Source organism: Balaenoptera musculus, chromosome X (genome assembly GCF_009873245.2).
Source record: "Balaenoptera musculus isolate JJ_BM4_2016_0621 chromosome X, mBalMus1.pri.v3, whole genome shotgun sequence".
NCBI lineage: Eukaryota > Metazoa > Chordata > Mammalia > Artiodactyla > Balaenopteridae > Balaenoptera > Balaenoptera musculus.
The window spans coordinates 128,243,790-128,263,369 of NC_045806.1; the positions used below are offsets into that span (position 1 = coordinate 128,243,790).

The 19,580-nt window shown below is 35.9% G+C and overlaps 1 protein-coding gene across 4 annotated transcripts in view; it reads left to right on the forward strand.

The window, feature by feature from the left end:
* Positions 1-19,580, forward strand: part of BRCC3 (BRCA1/BRCA2-containing complex subunit 3) — a 76,987-nt gene that overhangs the window by 25,958 nt on the left and 31,449 nt on the right. For 3 of the 4 annotated variants that reach the window (XM_036840714.1, XM_036840715.1, XM_036840716.1), the window contains one exon: positions 18,037-18,111. The exons of the other annotated variant lie outside the window; for it this stretch is intronic. In XM_036840714.1, coding sequence (XP_036696609.1) covers positions 18,037-18,111 — 75 coding nt within the window. The remainder of the gene's footprint in view (positions 1-18,036; positions 18,112-19,580) is intronic. 4 annotated transcript variants of the gene reach the window in all.

Consider the following 19,580-nt stretch of genomic DNA (forward strand, 5'->3'; position numbering starts at 1 on the left):
ATAGCAGCATTGTCCATAAATAGACAGCAGAACCAACCCAAATGTCCATCAGCTGATAAGTGGATAAACAAGATGTAGTGTATGTAGCCATACAATGGAATTTTCTGTCATAAAGGGAAATGAAGTACTGATAAATGCTGTAATCCTGAATACATGCTAAGTGAAAGAAGCCTGATGCAAAAGGCCACATGTGGTATGAAATGTCCAGGATAGGCAAGTCTGTAGAGACAAAAATTAGAGGAGAGAGGTAAACTGGGAGTATATTAGTTTGCTAGGGCTGCCATAAAAAATACCACCGAGTGGCTTAAACAACAGAAATTTATCTTCTCACAGTTCTGGATGCAGTAAGTCCAAGATCAAGGTGCCGGCAGATTTGGTTTCTTCTGAGACCTCTTCCTGGCTTGCAGATGGCTGCCTTCTCACTGTCCTCACGTGGACTTTCCTCTGTACATGTGCATCCCTGGGGTCATTTTGCATGTCCAAATTTCTCCTTCTTCTAAGGGCACCAGTCAGATTGGATTTGCGTCCAACCTTAACAGCCTCATTTTACTTTAACCACCTCTTCAAAGGCCCTGTCTCCAAATACAGTCACATTCTGAGGTACTGGGGCTTAGGGTTTCAACATATGAATTTGGGGGGGGGACACAATTCAGACCATAACAGGGAGTGACTGCTTAATAGGTATGGGCTTTCTTTTGGGGGTGACGAAAATATTACAGTATTAGGTAACAGTAATGGTTGCACAACATTGTGAATGTACAAGTCCCTGAATCACACACTTTAAAATGGTTAAAGTGGTGAATTCTACGTTCTCTGAATTTTACGTCAAAAAGAAGTCCTTAGAAGTAGAGCTTGGTGCTGAAAAGTCCCCTCTCCCCACTTCTAACTTTGTGCTGGAAGTCTTAGTTCAATAAAGCAAGAAATAAAAGGCATATAGACTGGAAAAAAATTAATCCCCATTTGCATAAGACATGGTTATCTGCACAGAAAATCCCAAGGAATCTATAAAGAAATTCCTAGAACTAATAAGTGAGTTAAGTGATGTCACAGGATGCAATGTCAACACACAAAAGCAATATTTCTTGCTTGTAGATTTTTTGATGATGGCCATTCTGACCCGTGTGAGATGATACCTTATTGTAGTATTGATTTGCATTTCTCTAATGATTAGTGATGTTGAGCGTCCTTTCATGTGTTTGTTGGCAAGCTGTATATCTTCTTTGGAGAAATGTCTATTTAGGTCTTCTGCCCATTTTTGGATTGGGTTGTTTGTTTTTTTGATACTGAGCTGCATGAGCTGCTTGTAAATTTTGGAGATTAATCCTTTGTCAGTTGCTTCGCTTGCAAATATTTTCTCCCATTCTGAGGGTTGTCTTTTTGTCTTGTTTATGGTTTCTTTTGCTGTGCAAAAGCTTTTAAGTTTCATTAGGTCCCATTTGTTTATTTTTGTTTTTATTTCCATTTCTCTAGGAGGTGGGTCAAAAAGAATCTTGCTGTGATTTATGTCATAGAGTGTTCTGCCTATGTTTTTTCTGCTAAGAGTTTGATAGTGTCTGGCCTTACATTTAGGTCTTTAATCCATTTTGAGTTTATTTTTGTGTATGGTGTTAGGGAGTGCTCTAATTTCATTCTTTTACATGTATCTGTCCAGTTTTCCCAGCACCACTTATGGAAGAGGCTGTCTTTTCTCCATTGTATATTCTTGCCTCCTTTATCAAAGATAAGGTGACCGTATGTGCATGGGTTTATCTCTGGGCTTTCTATCCTGTTCCATTGATCTATATTTCTGTCTTAGTGCCAGTACCATACTGTCTTGATGGAGAACAGTATGGAGGTTCCTTAAAAAACTAAAAATAGAATTACCATACGACCCAGCAATCCTACTACTGGGCATATACCCTGAGAAAAGCATAATTCAAAAAGAGTCATGTACCACAATGTTCATTGCAGCTCTATTCACAATAGCCAGGACATGGAAGCAACCTAAGTGTCCATCGACAGATGAATGGATAAAGAAGATGTGGCACATATATATGATGGAATATTACTCAGCCATAAAAAGAAACGAAATTGAGTTATTTGTAGTGAGGTGGATGGACCTAGAGTCTGTCATACAGAGTGAAGTAAGTCAGAAAGAAAAGCAAATACCGTATGCTAACACATATATATGCAATCTAAAAAGCAAAAAAAAAGGTTCTGAAGAACCTAGGGGCAGGACAGGAATAAAGACGCAGATGTAGAGAATGGACTTGAGGACATGGGGAGAGGGAAGGGTAAGCTGGGACAAAGTGAGAGAGTGGCATGGACTTATATATACTACCAAATGTAAAATAGATAGCTAGTGGGAAGCAGCCGCATAGCACAGGGAGATCAGCTCGGTCCTTTGTGACCACGTACAGGGGTGGGATAGGGAAGGTGGGAGGGAAATGCAAGAGGGAGGGGATATGGGGATATATGTATATGTATAACTGATTCACTTTGTTATACAGCAGAAACTAACACAACATTGTAAAGCAATTATACTCCAATAAACATGTTTAAAAAAAGCAATATTTCTATATGCCAGCAATAGAAAATTGGAAACAAAATTTTAACACAGTACTACAAAAAATGAAACAGGTGTAAATTTATCAAAATCTTATCAAATATATATGCTGAAAACCACAGAACATTGATGAAAGAAATCAAAGAAAACCTAATTAAATGGAAAGACATACCATGTTTATGGATTGGAAGACTCAACATAGTAAAAATTTCAGTTCTCAAATTAATCTATGGGTTTAGAGCAACAGCAGTCAAAATTTCAGCAAGACTTTTTTGTAGATACAGACAAACTGATTCTAAAATTTATATGAAAAGGCAAAGGAACTTGAATACCTTAAACAATTTTGAAAAGGAAGAATAAAATTTGGAGGAATAGTCTAACAGTTAGACTACCATATACAAAATAAATGTCAATCTAAACATCATACCAAAAAAAAATTAAAAGGTCCAAATAGAAATAGGAGTGTGAAAGTTTTAGAGGAAAAGGTAGAAAATCTGTATGATATTGGGCTTGCCAACAAGTTCTTATTCTTGGAACCAAAAGCATTTTTCCAGTAACTTATTTACGAGACACAAATAGAGTCACAGACATAGAAAACAAACTTATAGTTACCAGGGGGGAAAGGGGGATGGGAGGGATAAATTGGGAGATTGGGATTGACATATACAGACTAATATATATATATAAAATAGATAACTAATAAGGACCTACTGTATAGCACAGGGACCTCTACTCAATAGTCTGTAACGACCTATATGGGAAAAGAATCTAAAAAAGAATGGATATATGTATGTGTATAACTGACTCACTTTATTGTACAGCAGAAACTAATACAACATTGTAAATCAACTATACTCCAATAAAAATTTTAAAAAGCATTTTCCATAAAAGACATTTGATGAACAAGACTTCATCAAAATTAAAAACTTTACTGAGTGAAAGAAACTTAAGAAAATGAAAAGACTAGCTACAGTGTGAGTGAAAATATTTCAAATCACGTCTGACAATAGACTTGTATCTATAATATACAAAGAACTCTCAAAACTCAACAATAAAAAAAGTATACAACCCAATTAAAAAATGGGCAAAAGACATGAGCAGATGCTTCACCAACAAGTATGTAAGAATGGCAGATAAGCACATAAAAAGATGCTGAATATCACTAGCTACTAGGGAAGTGAAAATTGAAACTGCAGTGAGATACCCCTGCAAACCTATTAGAGTCACTAAAATAAAGCATACTAACAGTACTAAATGCTGGCAGGGATGAAGACTGGAACTCTCATGATGCTGGTGGAAATGCACAATGGTACAGTCACTTTAGAAAATTATTTGACAGTTTTGTATAAAGTTAAACATACACTTAATATGTGATCCAGCAGTCTTACTCCATAGAGAATTGAACACAAATTTCACACTAACCCTGTTTGTATATGTATATATATATATATATATACACACACACACACACACACACACACATATATATATTCATAATTGCCACAAAGTGGAAACAACCCAGATTCCTTCAATAAGTGAATTGATTACCAAACTCTAAGACAGCCATACATTCGAGAACTACTCAGCAATAAAAAGGAATGAACTTTTGATTTCGGAGTCTGAGTGAAAGAAGTCAGTCTCAAAAGGCTATATGCTGTATGACTGCATTTATATGATAGTCTCAGAAAGACAAAATTATAGGAATAGAGATCAGGTCAGTGGTTGCTAGGGCTTATGGATGAGGGGAAGGGTGTGAGTATAAAGGGACAGCATGAGGGAGTTTTTTAGGGTGGGTGATGGAAAATTATGTATCCTCATTAAAGTAGTCACAGGAATCTGTACATGTAAAATCCATTGAACTGTACTCCATAAGTCAGTTTGTATGACAAAAGTAAAAAAAAAATTAAGTTATAAGTCATTAGTACATGACCTCTGTAACAAATAATTTGAGAATCTAAAGGAAATGGTTGATTTCTTAGGAAGATATGTCAAAATTAAGAAATAGAAAACTTATTCAGTGCAATTATCAAAGCAGAGACTGAAAATGGTGATTAAGGATCTATGATTTTAAAAGATAGTGAGTTTACATGGCTTTACAGCTGAATTCTAACCTTTGAAGGATGGGTGGTTCTAATTCAATTTATACATTTTTCCAGACCATACAAAAAGGTTAAAAGCTCCTCAATTTTTTAAATAGCTAAAATAATTTTAACACCAAAACCTGGATAGAGATAGCAAAGAATAAGAAAACTATTGACCAATCTCACCTATAGATACAAAAATTTAAAATATCAACAAATCAAATATAACTGTATTAGAGGATAATATACAATGAACAAGTTCACTTTAATCCAGAAATATAAAGTTCATTCAGCTTCAGGAAGTTTAAATGTAATTCAGAATGTAATATAATTCTTTACATCAACAAATTGAAGGAGAAAAACCTGGGAAGACATCTGATAAAAGTCATGCTAGTGGAAACTGTCAGGTACTTGATGTGCATCCTCTCATTTAATTTTCCTAACAACCCTTTTACTAATGTGGAAGCGAGCTCAGAGGTTAAGAGGCTTGCTCGAAGTCACAGAGTTGGTGTACAGGGCCATTTTCAATGTCAAACATTAATTTTTACCAATCTGACAGATGAACAACAGTATGCCAGCCAGTAAAGTGGTTTTAGTGAGGGTGCCCATCTCCTCATGTTTGTCAGTCCTGAATTGCCCATTCATATTCTTTGCTTTATTTTCTATAGAGATATTTGTCTTTTTTTCCTGCTGATTTGCATAATTTCTTTGTATGTTCTGGAAATTTCATCTTTTGTCTGGTATGTTGCAAATATTTAGTCCCAGGCTGACTTAGTTTATTGTGTCATATGTCAGACAAAAGCTTTAAAACAATGAATCAATGTTATCTTTCATTTTATGCCTTTGTCTTTCTTCTTTCAAAGACCTTTCTTTTCCTCAAGACCATAAATAATAGTTTTATATACTTTCTTCTTTTATAATTTTGGTTTTTGCATTTAGAACCTTAGGTCATCTGGAACTTATGATGTTAACTCCTTGCAGTTGGAGTTTAACTTCATTTTATCCCACTGGATCACTAGTTGTCCCTGCACCACTTTTTTTTTTTTTTTTTTCCTGCACCACTTTTTGAGCAGTTGCCTGCACACCCATTGGTTTGAAAGGCCACTTTGATCATATATTAAGTTTCTTTATGTATACATGAGCCCATTTCTGGTTTCTCCTTCATTCCCTTGATCTGTTTGTTCCTTTGCCAATACCATACTTTAGTTACTAGGGCTTTTTAGCATGGAAACAGAAAGGCAGTGTGTACAGAGCCTGAGAGCATGGGGCCTTGAGCCAGATAGCCTAGTTTGAGTCCTGAGACTACCTTTAACTAGGTATGTGACTTTGGGCAAATGACTCAAGCTCTCTCTACGTCAGTTTCCTTATATGTAAAATGGAGATATTAATTCACTGCTCATCTCTTAGAGTTATTGTGAGGGTAAGATGAATTAATGGAAATAAAGCACTTAGGATAATGTATGGCAAAGGGGAAGACTCAGTAAATGCAACCTATTCCAGGATTTGGACTTGGTAGGGCACTTACTCTCCACACAGGCCATTCTACTTCCTCAAAAGTATCTCGTAGTCAGCAATTGTGTATTAGGATTGCTTTGAATTTATAGACTAATTTAGGGAGGAACTTAACACCTGTACAGCATTGGGTCTTTCCATCCATGAACTTGGTGTATGTCCCTCCCTTCATTCATGTCGTTTTATCTTTTTCAGAAATATATTGACATTTTCTTCACAATAAAAACTGGCATATTGCCACATCCACTCTGTTCAATCAGCAGGTTCAGCTAGATGGTTCACACTCACAAAACCCAAATAGGCCATCCTGGCACCCATATATATTCAACTTTGCAGACTGCAGAATAAGAAACCCAGCCTGCCAGCAGGCCGGCATCAGCAAGCATTCTCAGCTGTCTAGGGCTCGTTTCTGCCCCCATTAACAGCTCAGGTGTGAAGAAATGAGAGCATATGGGGGGGGGTGATGGGGGAGAACAGGAGCCACTATGGCTTAGAAGCCCCATGTCCCAAATTAGGGACCACTCTGTCTTTGTTCCCTGTGTGTAGCCTCGGTCCCAGCCAGGGTCAGGGCCCAGGAACGATAGGCCCACTGCACTCAGGGACCCTGAGCTGTGACTCCCAGCAGGTGTTGATGTGCAGTCGCAGCCCTCCCAGACCAGGCGCAGGGTACCTCCCGGGACACCTGCCGGAAGCAGGCCCGCCCATCCCACAGCTGACCATCCACCTTCATCAGGTTTCCAGGGCAACCAAACTAGAAAGTGAATCCGAGGTCAGTGCCTCACCTCGAGGGAGAAAGGGGTTTGGTAATCCTACTTTCAGAGGTACTATTTCCAGAAGGAGGACAGAATACATGGCAGCAAAACCAACAGATGTTTACTATAGTATTTCTCATTAGATTCATAGTTTTTGTTCTTCTGTTCATAGTGCTGAACACTCTTAATAGTAATAGTAGAGTCAGTGGGTTATGTTGGTTTTTTCTAAGTAGATGATCATATCATCTGCAAATAATGACAGGTTTGACTCTTTGCAATATTTGTGTGTGTGTGTATCCTTTTTTTCAGGAGCATTCTTATTTCATTGGTATGGACCTATAAAAGTTGAATAGCAGAGTTGGGTGGCAAATATCATTCTTCCTGACTCTAATGGGAATACTTTTGTCCATCATTAAGTATGAGTTTGTTATGATTTTGTGCTAGACACCCTCTATTCCTTTATTAAGTTAAGGAAGTTTCTTTCTAATTCTAGTTTACTGAGAATTTTTAATCATGAATGTCTCAAGTTTTATCAAATATCTGTTTGTCATTTCCTGAGATGACAATGTGGTTGTTTCATTGTTTTAAAAGTTTCCAACATTGAAAGCTTTTAAAACAGTGAACTGATGTTTCATTCCTCAGATAAACCCTACTTTGCCATGATGTATTATTGTTCTTTTAATACAAAGTAGATTCTAGTTGCTAATATTTGGCTTAAGATTGTTACATCTATGTTCATAAGTGAGATTAGTCTAAAGTGTTCTTCTTGTCTCGGGCTCCTCTTGTCTAGTTTTGGTATCAGGATTATTTTATTAAGTTATAAAATGAGTTGGATTTTTTTCTCTTTTTTGGAAAGACAATATAGCATAATAATTAAGAACATGGCTCTGTAGCCAGATGCTTTGGTTGGAATCCTGATTTGCCACTATCTTGATGTCTAGCACAATAGGTTACTTTCACCTATTTTTGAACCATATATAAATGCAGCCATACCGTATGTACTCTTTTGGGTCTAGTTTTTTTCAATCAGTATTATGTTTGTGAGGTTCATCCGTGTGGTTACATGAAGCAATAGTTTAGAAATTCTCATTGCTGTATAGCGTTCCATTGTCTGAATATACCACAGTTTGTTTATTCATTCTACTATTAAGAGATAATTTCAGTTTTTAAAAGTCTTTTACAAATTGCGCTGCTATGAATATTCTTGTTGTTGTGAACATATGTACATTTGTTGGATACATAAGTGGGAGTGGAATACGTATGTATATATGTTCAGCTTTAATAGATAATGCCAACAATTTTCCTAAAGTGTCTTTACTGCCTCTCACTCCACATCCTTGCCAATACTTAATAATGTCTGTCTTGTTCATTTTTGCCATTCTGGCAAGTGTGTAGTAGTATTGCATTGTGGCTTTAATTTCCATTTTGTTGGCCACTAATAAAGTTGAAAACCTTTTCATATTTTTTTTTAGTTCTAGCATTTTATTATTATATGAATAGCATCCGTATTATACATGGATATAGTCCTTGGATTAAACCCTATGTTCATAGCCCGAAAATTAAAGTCAAATAATCAGGATGTTTTTATTTAGGTCCATAACATGTGCATAACAATTTATTAGGTTGTATTAGTTAAAATTACATTTGGTTGAGAACCAAGCAAAAACTCTAAAAATAATGCCTTCAGCAAAGTTAAAGTTTAATTCTCCATCATGGAAAAAAAGTAAACGGGTAGACAGTAAATGGCTGTTATTAGGGAAATAGGTATCTTATATCTTATTGCTCCATTTACAGGGTCTCCAAATAGTCCAAGATAGATGTTAAAATTTCAGACATACAGTGATATTCTAAACAGCAAATGGAAAGAAGTTAAAAAAACCCAAAACCTTCCTTTTAAGGAATCTCCCTGGTTGTACATATAACCTTTTCATAAATGTCTTATTGGCTAGCAATTATATGGTAACAACTAGCTGCAAGAGATACTAAGAAATATTTTAGCTTACAGGAACGTACTAGCTAAAAATTAGCTTCTGTTTACTAAGAAAGATACTTAAAGGATATTGAGAGCAGTATCTTTCATACAGGAAGTGGTAGAGAGAACTCAAAGAAGTAAAAGCCGCAGTCCGTATTCATAAGAGAATCTCAAATGTATTGAGTAGTAAAGACTGTAATGCAAGATTCAACCAGAAAGTACAAAGAATAAACATTGTGGTAGGAAATTTAAGGGACCTAGGAATTCATGAAAGGGGCAGCCTGGACAGAAACAGAAAATATAACATAGGCACAGAATAAACATTAATTGAATGAATGAATAGATAATTGAAAGAGTAAATGAGCATTTGGCTAATTTTTTTTTTTTTCAGTTGAGAACAGCTGAAAGTCACACAATACTGTGAGGGAGTTACTTTAACATTTAATTTCTTATAATGACGGGTTATACTTTGGGGGATTAGTGCAATAACATATATATAATCAATTATACACCTTGTATTAATAAACATTCTTTTTGAAGTTTGTACTCCTGTCTTTTTCAAAAGGGATAAAAGTGGAATGTTTCCAGTATCTTACAGATGTTGCGAGGCATTAGATAATTAAAAAATATTCCAATTGCGCAAAATCCTCCCTTCCCTAAATGCAACAACATTTCCAAAGCTTATAGGTATTGCGTATTTACAGATAAGGCCAACCTCCCACCATGCAGAAAGATAATAATGAAAAATAACTTTAAAAACAATACCCATTCATCTTTGTGATATATCCAGGAGGGAAGTAACTACTGGCATAAACTATAAATTACATGAAGGGCGACATATGCAAGATGGACTAGGAGGAAAAGTCCAGGACCAGATGGCTGCATGGATGAATTCTACGACCCAGAGAAAAATTAATACCAATCCTTCTTAGGCCCTTCCAAAACACAGAAGAGGGAACACTTCCAAACTCATTTTATGAGGCCAGCATCACTCTGATATGAAAGCCTGACAAAGATACCACAAGAAAAGAATACTACAGGCCAATATCCCTAATGAACAGAAATGCAAAAATCTTTAATAAAATACTAGCAAACTGAATTCAACAGCACATTGAAAGGTTTATACACCATGAACAATTGGGATTTATCCCTGGGATATAAGGATGTTTCAACATATGCAAATCAATCGATATGATACACCACATTAATAGAATGAAAGATAAAAACCACATGATCATCTCAATTGATGCAGAAAAAGCATTGTAAAAACTCTCAACAAAATAGGCATAGGAGGAACTTACCTCAATGCAATAAAGGCCATATATGAAAAGTCCACAGCTAACATCATAATCAGTGGGGGGAAAAATGAAAGCTTTCCCTCCAAGATCCAGTACAAGGCAAAGATACCCACTCTTTCCACTTCTATTCAACATAATACTGGAAGTCTTAGCCAGAGCAGTTAGTCAAGTAAAAGAAATAAAAGGCATCCAAATCAGAAGTAAAATTTATCTCCGCTTGCAGATGACATGATAATATGTGCAGATAACCCTAAAGACTCAACAAAAAAGCTGTTAGAACTAATAAATTCAGTGAAGTTGAAGAATACAAAATCAACGTGCAAAAATTAGTCTTGTTTCTATACACAAACAATGAACTATCCAAAAAGGAAATTAAGAAAGCAATCCTGTTCACAATAGCAACAAAAATAATAAAATACTTATGAATAAACTAAAGTCAAAGACATATATACCCACTGAAAATTATAAAAACATTCATGAATGAAATTAAAGAGGACACAGATAAATGGAAAGACATCTTGTGTTCATGGATTACAAGAATTAATATTGTTAAAATGTCCATTCTACCTAAAGTGATCTAAAGAGTCAATGCATTCCCTATCAAAATGTCAATGGCATTATTTTTTTACAGAAATAAGAAAAACTCCTAAAATTCATATGGGATCACAAAAGACCCCAAATAGCCAAAGCAATCCTGAGGAAGAAGAATGAAGATGGAGGCATCACATTTCCTGATTTCAAATGATATTACAAAGCTACAGTATTCAAAACATCATGGTATTGGCACAAAAAACAGACACATAGATCAATGGAACAGAATAGAGAACCCAGAAATGAACCCATACACCTATGGTCAACTGATCTTCGACAAGACTGCCAAGAATACACAATAAAACCAAGAAATGATTTTGGGGAGACTTTGTATCCACTTCAAGAAAAATGAAATTGGACCCTTTACTCACACCATATACAAAAAGTCAACTCAAAATGGATTAAAGACTGAAATGTAAGATCTAAAACCATAAAACTCCTAGAAGACAACATAGGGAAAAAGCTTTTTGGCACTGGTTTTGGCAATGAATTTTTATTTGATATGGCAAGAAAAGCAAAAATAGACAAGTGGGATTGCATCAAACTAAAAAGCTCTGGGACTTCCCTTGTGGCACAGTGGTTAAGAATCCGCCTGCCAATTCAGGGGACACGGGTTCGAGCCCTGGTCTGGGAAGATCCCACATGCCGTGGAGCAACTAGGCCCGTGCACCACAACTACTGAGCCTGCGCTCTGGAGCCCGTGTGCCACAACTACTGAAGCCCGCGCACCTAGAGCCTGTACTCTGCAACAAGAGAAGCCACCGCAATGAGAAGCCCATGCTCCGCAACGAAGAGTAGCCCCTGCTCGCTGCAACTAGCGAAAGCCCGTGTGCAGCAAGGAAGACCCAACACAGCCAAAAATAAATAAAAAATAAAAAAATAAAAAGCTTCTGCACAGCAAAGGAAACATCAACAGAGTAAAAAGGCAGCCTATGGAATGGGAGAAAATATTTGCAAACTGTGTATCTGATAAGGAGTGAATATCTAAAATATACAAGGAACTCAGTAACAAAAAACCCAAATAACTCTATTAAGAAGTGGACAAAGGAACTGAATAGACATTTCTCAAAAAAAAACATACAAATGGCCAACAGGTATATGAAAAGGTACTCAACATCATCAGTCATCAGGGATGTGTGCAAACACACACAAACACACACAAACATACACACACAATGGAATATTCAGCCCCCAAAAGAAGGAAATCCTACCATTTGCAACAACATGGGTCAACCTGGAGTGAAATAAGCCAGTCACAGAAGGATAAATACTGCATGATTCCACTTATATGAGGAATCTAAAATAGTCAAACACATAGAACCAGAAAGTAGAATGGTGGTTGCCAGGGGCTGAGGGGAGGGAGAAATGGGGAGATGATGGTTAAAGTTTCAGTTATTCAGGATGAGTAAGTTCTAGACATCTAATATACAACAGTGTGACTGTAGTTAACAATACTGTATTGTGTACTTGAAATTTGCTAAGAGGGTAAATCTTAAGTGTTCTCACCACCGTGCCTCTCCCCACCAAAAATGGTAACTATGTGAGGGGATGGATATATTAGTTTGATTGTGGTGATTATTTCACAATATATATCAAAACATTAAGAAGTACACCTTAATTATATACAATTTTCATTTGTCAATTATACCTCAGTAAAGCTGAAAAAAAATTACATGCAAGATGAGAACGCGAACATAAATAAAAGGTAACAGAAGCAGAATTAGGATGTGAAAGCCTCTTTGTTTTTTCAGTCTCCATGCTTTCAGGAAGAGAAAAAGACAGTAGCTGTTTCACTAGATGAAAGGCAAATGCGGGGACTGCAAAAGTGGGATACTGCATCTCGTGTTCTCATTTTTGAAAGTGTCTACAACTGCTTATTAATTCCTCTAGGTAACTATCTGTTCTTGTTGATGATATTATTCTTTATGGATGATTGGTGATTACTGTTAATTGAAGTAAAGAGCACTGCTTTTCTCTGAACTCCAGAATGCTGTAAGGGAAACATTTTAAGCATGAAGAACAAATTTATTTTTGTAACATGGTGAAGATTAGAGATCTGAAAAAATCTATTTTTAGCTGGAAACTTATTCTCCGTGTTCTACAAGTTTTAGACTGTGTTTCTCATTGCATTCTCAATAAATGGTGCTGATCTTGTAAAGGAAGAATGCTATCAGAATGGAAGAAAAGAGAAGAATAATTGAATTCTCAGTCATTAGAGCCTAAAGTACTTTAAAAGGTCATTGAGTGTCCTTCAGAAACTTGAGTCTGTAGAAATAAAGGGGCTCATCCAAGACCACGTGGCTGGGCAAGAGCAAGGCCAGTGCTCATTCTGTGTCCCCTTTTAAGAATGTCAAATCCCGAATCTATTTAATTTAAGAAGGCATGGACAAGATTACCGAAGTCCTCACTAGAAGCACTGTTTGAATTCCTGAGCCTTATCCTTGTTTTATCTGCACTCTGCTTTTAAATTTTTGCTTCTGCCTTTATTGGGTTACATAGGATCTAGAACCTACATATAAATCAGGCATAGGGCTGACATCACCACAATCCAGGTAATAGACATATCCAACACCTCCAAAGTTTCCTTGTGTTGTTTTTGTTTTGTTTCATATAATTTTGTTTTTGTGTTAAGAAGACAATGTGAGATCTACCCTCAGCAAATTTTGAAATGCACAATACTGTATGCCCATTGAATAACTACTCCTCTTTCCCCTACCCACATCCACTGGCAACCACTATTGTATGGTCTGCTTCTTTGAGTTTGACTATTTTAGATTCGTCATATAAGTGGCATCATGTGTATATGTCAATCCCAATCTCCCAATTTATCCCTCCCCCCACCTTTCCCCCCTGGTAACCATACGTTTGTTTCCTACATCTGTGACTCTATTTCTGTTTAGGAGTTCCTTATGTATTTTGGATATTAACTCTTTATTAGATATATGGTTTGCAAATATTTGATACCAGTTCTTAATTTTAATATGTACCATTTTTTTCCCATTTTGGAGCTCTTTGTGTTCTGTTTAAGAAAATTTTTCCTACCCGAAGCTCATTCAGATGTTCTACTTTTTACCTAGAAGTTTCATTGTTTTACCTTTCACATTTATATCTATAATACACCTGGATTTGATTTTTGTGTATGGTCTGAAGCAGGGGGTCAAGATTCATTTTCTTTTTCACATGGATGTCCATTGAGTCAGAATCATTTATTGAAAAGACCATTTTTTTTGTCATCAATCAGGCATTTGTTTATGTGTTGATGTTTCTGGATTCTTTACTTTGTTCTATCCTTGGTTTGTTGTCTATCCTTGTACCAGTACTACACTGTCTTGATACTGTAGCTTTACAACAGGTCTTGACATGTGGTAATATTGGGTTGGCCAAAACGTTCATTCGGTTTTTTCCATAAGATGGCTCTAGTAGCGTTTAGTTGTCTTTAACTTCATTCGAAACAATTTTGTTAGATTGCATTGTGACAGCTGTCATATCAGCATGCATTAAAAGAAAATTTATCAAAATTGGTGAATTTTTGTATAGCCATTTTAATATTGAAGATGGAAGAGAGAAGCAATATTTTCAGCATATTATGCTTTATTATTTCAAGAAAGGTAAAAACGCAATTGAAATGCAAAAAAAGATTTGTGCAGTGTATGGAGAAGGTGCTGTGACTGATCAAACATGTCAAAAGTGGTTTGCAAAGTTTCGTGCTGGAGATTTCTCACTGGATGATGCTCCACGGCCGGGTAGACCAGTTGAAGTTGATAGCCATCAAATCGAGACATTAATTGAGAACAATCAACGTTACACCCATGTGGTAGATAGCCGACATACTCAAAATATCCAAATCAAGTGTTGCAAATCATTTGCACCAGTTTGGTTATGTGAATCGCTTTGATGTTTGGGTTCCACGTAAGTTAGCAGAAAAAACCTTGACCATATTTCCACATGCGATTCTCCACTGCAACGTAATGAAAACGTTCCGTTTTTAAAACAAATTGTGATGGGCGATGGAAAGTGGATACTGTACAATGTGGAATGGAAAAGATCATGGGGCAAGCGAAATGAACCACCACCAACCACAGCAAAGGCCGGTCTTCATCCGAAGAAGGTGATGTTGTGTATATGGTGGGATTGGAAGGGAGTCCTCTATTATGAGCTCCTTCTGGAAAACCAAATGATTAATTCCAACAAGTACTGCTCCCAATTAGACCACTGAAAGCAGCACTCGAGGAAAAGTGTCCAGAATTATTAAACAGAAAATGCATAATCTTCCATCAGGGTAATGCAAGACCACGTGTTTCTTTGATGACCAGGCAAAAACTATTACAGCTTGGCTGGGAAGTTCTGATTCATCCGCCATATTCACCAGACATTGCACCTTTGGATTTCCATTTGTTTCAGTCTTTACAAAAATTCTCTTAATGGAAAAAATTTCAGTTCCCTGGAAGACTGTAAAAGGCACCTGGAACAGTTCTTCACTCAAAAAGATAAAAAGTTTTGGGAAGATGGAGTTATGAAGTTGCCTGAAAAATGGCAAAAGGTAGTGGAACAAAATGGTGAATACGTTGTTCAATAAAGTTCTTGGTGAAAATGAAAAATGTGTCTTTTATTTTTAACTTTAAAAATGGAAGGAACTTTTTGGCCAACCCAATACATGAGTCCTCCGGCTGTGTAGTTCTCAAATGTTGCCTTAGCTATTCTTAGCCCTTTGCATTTCTACATAAATTGCAGAATTTGGCTTTTCAATATCCACAGGAAAAAGACCTGCTGGGGTTTTGATTTGGATTGCTTTAAGTCTATAGCTCAATTCAGGGAAAAATGACATTTTTTAAGTGAGGTCTTCCGCTCCATGAGCATGTTATATCCCTCCTTTTATGTGGGTCTTTAATTTCTCTCAGTAATATGTTATAATTTTCAGTATAGAGGCCTTGTACCTCTTGTTGGATTTATTCCTAGCTATTTGATCTTTATTTTAAAAATACTGTAAAGCTATTATAAATGGCATAATTTTTTAAAGTTCATTTCCTATTTTTTGCTAGTATATATGAATTAAATGGATTTGTTTATGTTGGTCTTGTGCCCAGTGACCTTGCTAATTTATTTATTAATTCTAATAGTGTGTGGGTTTTTATAATCTTCTACAAACACAGTCAGGTCATTTGTGAATAATCACAATTTTATTTCTTCCTTTTTAATCTGCATGCCTTTTATTTCTTTTATTGCCTTATAAATTTGCTAGGACTTTCAGGGATGATATTAGGCATCCTTTTTTATTCCCAAGTTCAGGGAGACAGTTTTTAATAATTCACCAATAAGTGATGTTTATTGTAGATTTTTGACAGATATTCTTTATCTGTTTAAGAAAATTCCTCTCTTAGCTATATTTTAGCTATGTTTTATTTTATTATTGTAGTAGTTGTATGCTCTGGGACAGGCTATATCAGACTGGAATTTCTCTTCCTTAACCATCTTGGCCTCATGCCTTTTGAGGGTGTAGATCTTTCCTCACTATTTAAATCTCTTCTTTGGTTTCTGTTTTTTTTTCAGGTTTTCTACTTCTCCTTGAGTCAATTATGGTAATTTATATTTCCTAGAAAATTGTCCGTTTCATCTAAGTTTTCCATTTTTTTTTGACTTGAGGAAATATGTAGTTTTATTTTTTAAATGTTTTATTTTCTTTGTAGCATTTATCACTAATGTAATTTAATTTTTCATTCATTATTTATGGTTTCTCCACTAGATTGTTGTCTCTATGACTGTGGGGACTGTGTCACAGCCTGCCACATAGTAGCCATTCAGTAAATATTTCTTGAGTGGATGATTGTGTGATCTCTCTTTAAGTATGTCCCCTTTTCCATTGCTAATGCTATTTGCTTGTTTTTTCTCTTTTTTCTTGATTCTCTTTCCAGAGGCTTATCTATTTTGTTGGTCTTTTCAAAGGACCAGCTTTAGGTTCTCTTGATCAACTCAATTTCTTTGCTTTCTTTTTAAAAAAATGTCTGCTTTTCTCTTTATTAATTTCTTAATTGTATTTTCTGTATGTTTTATTATTGCTGCATTGTTCTTCTTATTGTTATCCTTATTCTAAATTCTTGAGATGAAAACTAAGTTTACTTTCTGTCTCCCTTGCTTTCTAACAAATACATTTAAGGCCATATATTTTCCTCCTCACTTTGGCTCCATTACATAGGTTTTGTTGTATAGTAGTTCCAGTGGTTTTTTTTAACTTCTAACTCATTTGTGTTTTCTGTTTTTATTTTCTCTTCAACTCAAGAGTTATTTAGAAATGCATTTAAAAACGTCCAGGTGTGTAGATCTGGGCCAGGTTGGGGGGGATATTTTTTGCTATTATGTTCATTTTTAACACTACATTATGGTAATTGTGGCCTGTGTGATATCAGCTTTATGGAAATTTTTTGATACTTCCTCTGTTACCTAGAACAGGGATCCACAAACTACAGCTTGTAGGCCACATGGGCCTGGCGCCTATTTTGGAAATCAAGTTTTACTGGAACACAGCCACACCCATTTGTTTACATACTACCTATGACTGCTTTCCAGCTACAACTGCAAAGCTGAGTGGCTGTAACAGAGACCCTGTGGCCCATACAGCTTAAAACATATACTGTTTGGCCTTTCCATTAAAAAGGTTGCTGACCCTTGACTTCAAACATGGTCAATTTTTGTAACTTTTTCATATGAATTGAAAAATATGTATATTGTCTCTTGAGTAAAAGTCCCTTATAGCTTTGTTAGAATAAGCTTGTTAAGTTGTGTTATACTGATCCTTATATCCTTCCTCATTGAGAGAGATATGTATAAACCTCCCATCATAACTAAATTTGTCTATTTCCTATATTTTAGTCAGGGTTAGCCTTATATATTTTGAAGCTGTATTGTTAGTGCATAAAGAATGCACTAACAATACCCACTGTTAGTGGGAATTTGTTTCCCATTTGTTATAAAGGTTCATAACTTTTATATTGTCCTGGTATGTTTTTCCTTCATAAAATATGAAGTAGCCCTCTTTGTCCCATTTATTTATGCATATATTTATACATGCCTTGAATTCTTTCTTTGTAAAGAACGTTACTATTCCTGTTAGGATTAGGTTCAACTACATATATTAGGAAAAAAATAATAAATAAAATTAGTTTAAAGAAGAAAGATTTTTTCTTGGGTAGAAGAAGTCTGGAGATAGGTATTCAAGGGCTCTGCGATACTATCAGGGACCCAGGCTCCTATCTTCTGCTTCACCATCTTGGTGTATGGTTTCCATCCTAAGGTCCCCTCATGGTCCACGAGACTTCTGGAGCTCCAGCCAGCACATCTCCATTGAGGGCCAGAAGGAAGAGGAAAGGTAGGAGGGCAAAAAGGGGCCTGTCCCAGCTCTGCCAATTTCTAATAAGTGACCTTCCCAGAAAGCCCCAGAAAACAATTCAATTTTCATCTCATTGGCAGCATTTAGTCAAGTGGCCACACCTCAGCTTCCAGGGAGGCCTGTCAGATAGCTCTGTCAGCTAAAAATTGGCACTGTTACCAAGGACATTTGGATTAGGACAGCTAGCAACTTCTGCCACTCCCTGTTTGGTGCATGTTGTAGTTCTTGTTAGTATCCTTTTCCTGTTATAACTTTCTCCATCCCTTTATTCTCAACCTTCCTCAGTTATTTTGTTTCAGGTGTGTCTCTTTTAAATAGAATATAGCAAGATCTTGAGTTACTTGGTTTTAAACAATCAGAACATCTGTCTATTAATAGGTGAGTGTAACGCATTCATTTTATTATCATTGCTGGTATATGTGGCAGTATTCCTGCCATTATTTTTTTTCTGCTTTCTTTGTGCCATACTTTGTTTAATTCTTTTTACCTCTCCTTCCATTTGTTACTCTGATTGAGTTTTCCATTACCTGTTTTTTCAGCCTTAGAAATTGTCCTTATTACTGTTTTGATTCTTTTAGTTAATACTCTTAATGTTTTACAACGTTCTGTTTTGAAATAATTTCAGATTTACAGAAAAGTTGCAAGAATAGTACAAAGGATTCCTGTGTACCCTTCACCCAGATCCCCCAAATGTCAGAATTTTATCATATTTCCATTATCTTTTTTTCTTTATACCTATGGATAGTTTTTCCTGAACCATTGGAGGATAAGTTACACAAATGATGTCCCTTCAGTGGATATTTCCTAAAGAACAAGGACATTCTCTTGTATAACAATAATAAAATAATCAATATCAGGAAATTAAAATTCATATAATACTGTATCTGATCCATAGATGGTATTCTAATTTCATCAGTTTTCCTAATAACATCCCTTACAGTACGAAAAACAAAACAAAAAAACCTTTATCCTGGTCCAGGATGCAGACCAGGTTCACACATTGCACATAATTGTCATGACTTTTTAGTCTCCTTTGATTGGAAACAGTTCCTGTGTCTTTTGTGACCTTAATATTTTTGAAGACTACAGGCCAGTTATTTTGGAAAAATGTCCCTCGTTTTGGATTTGTTTATGTTTTATCATAATTATATGGAGATTATATACTTTGGCAATAAGACCACAAAAGTGATGTTGTGTTCTTCTCAGTGATTTGTTTTAGGAGGCACATGATATCAATTTGTCCCATCATATGTGATTGCAACTTTGACCATGCCCTTAAGGAAGTGTCTATGAGGTTTTCCACTATAAATTTTTCCCTTTGAAATTAATAAGTATCTTGTGGGGAGTATTAGCATTCACCAGTGATCCTTTCCTAATTATTTATTATTAAGATGGTTATCGAAGGCAATGGTCTAATTCCATCATTCCGTCTACATTTACTAGTTAGC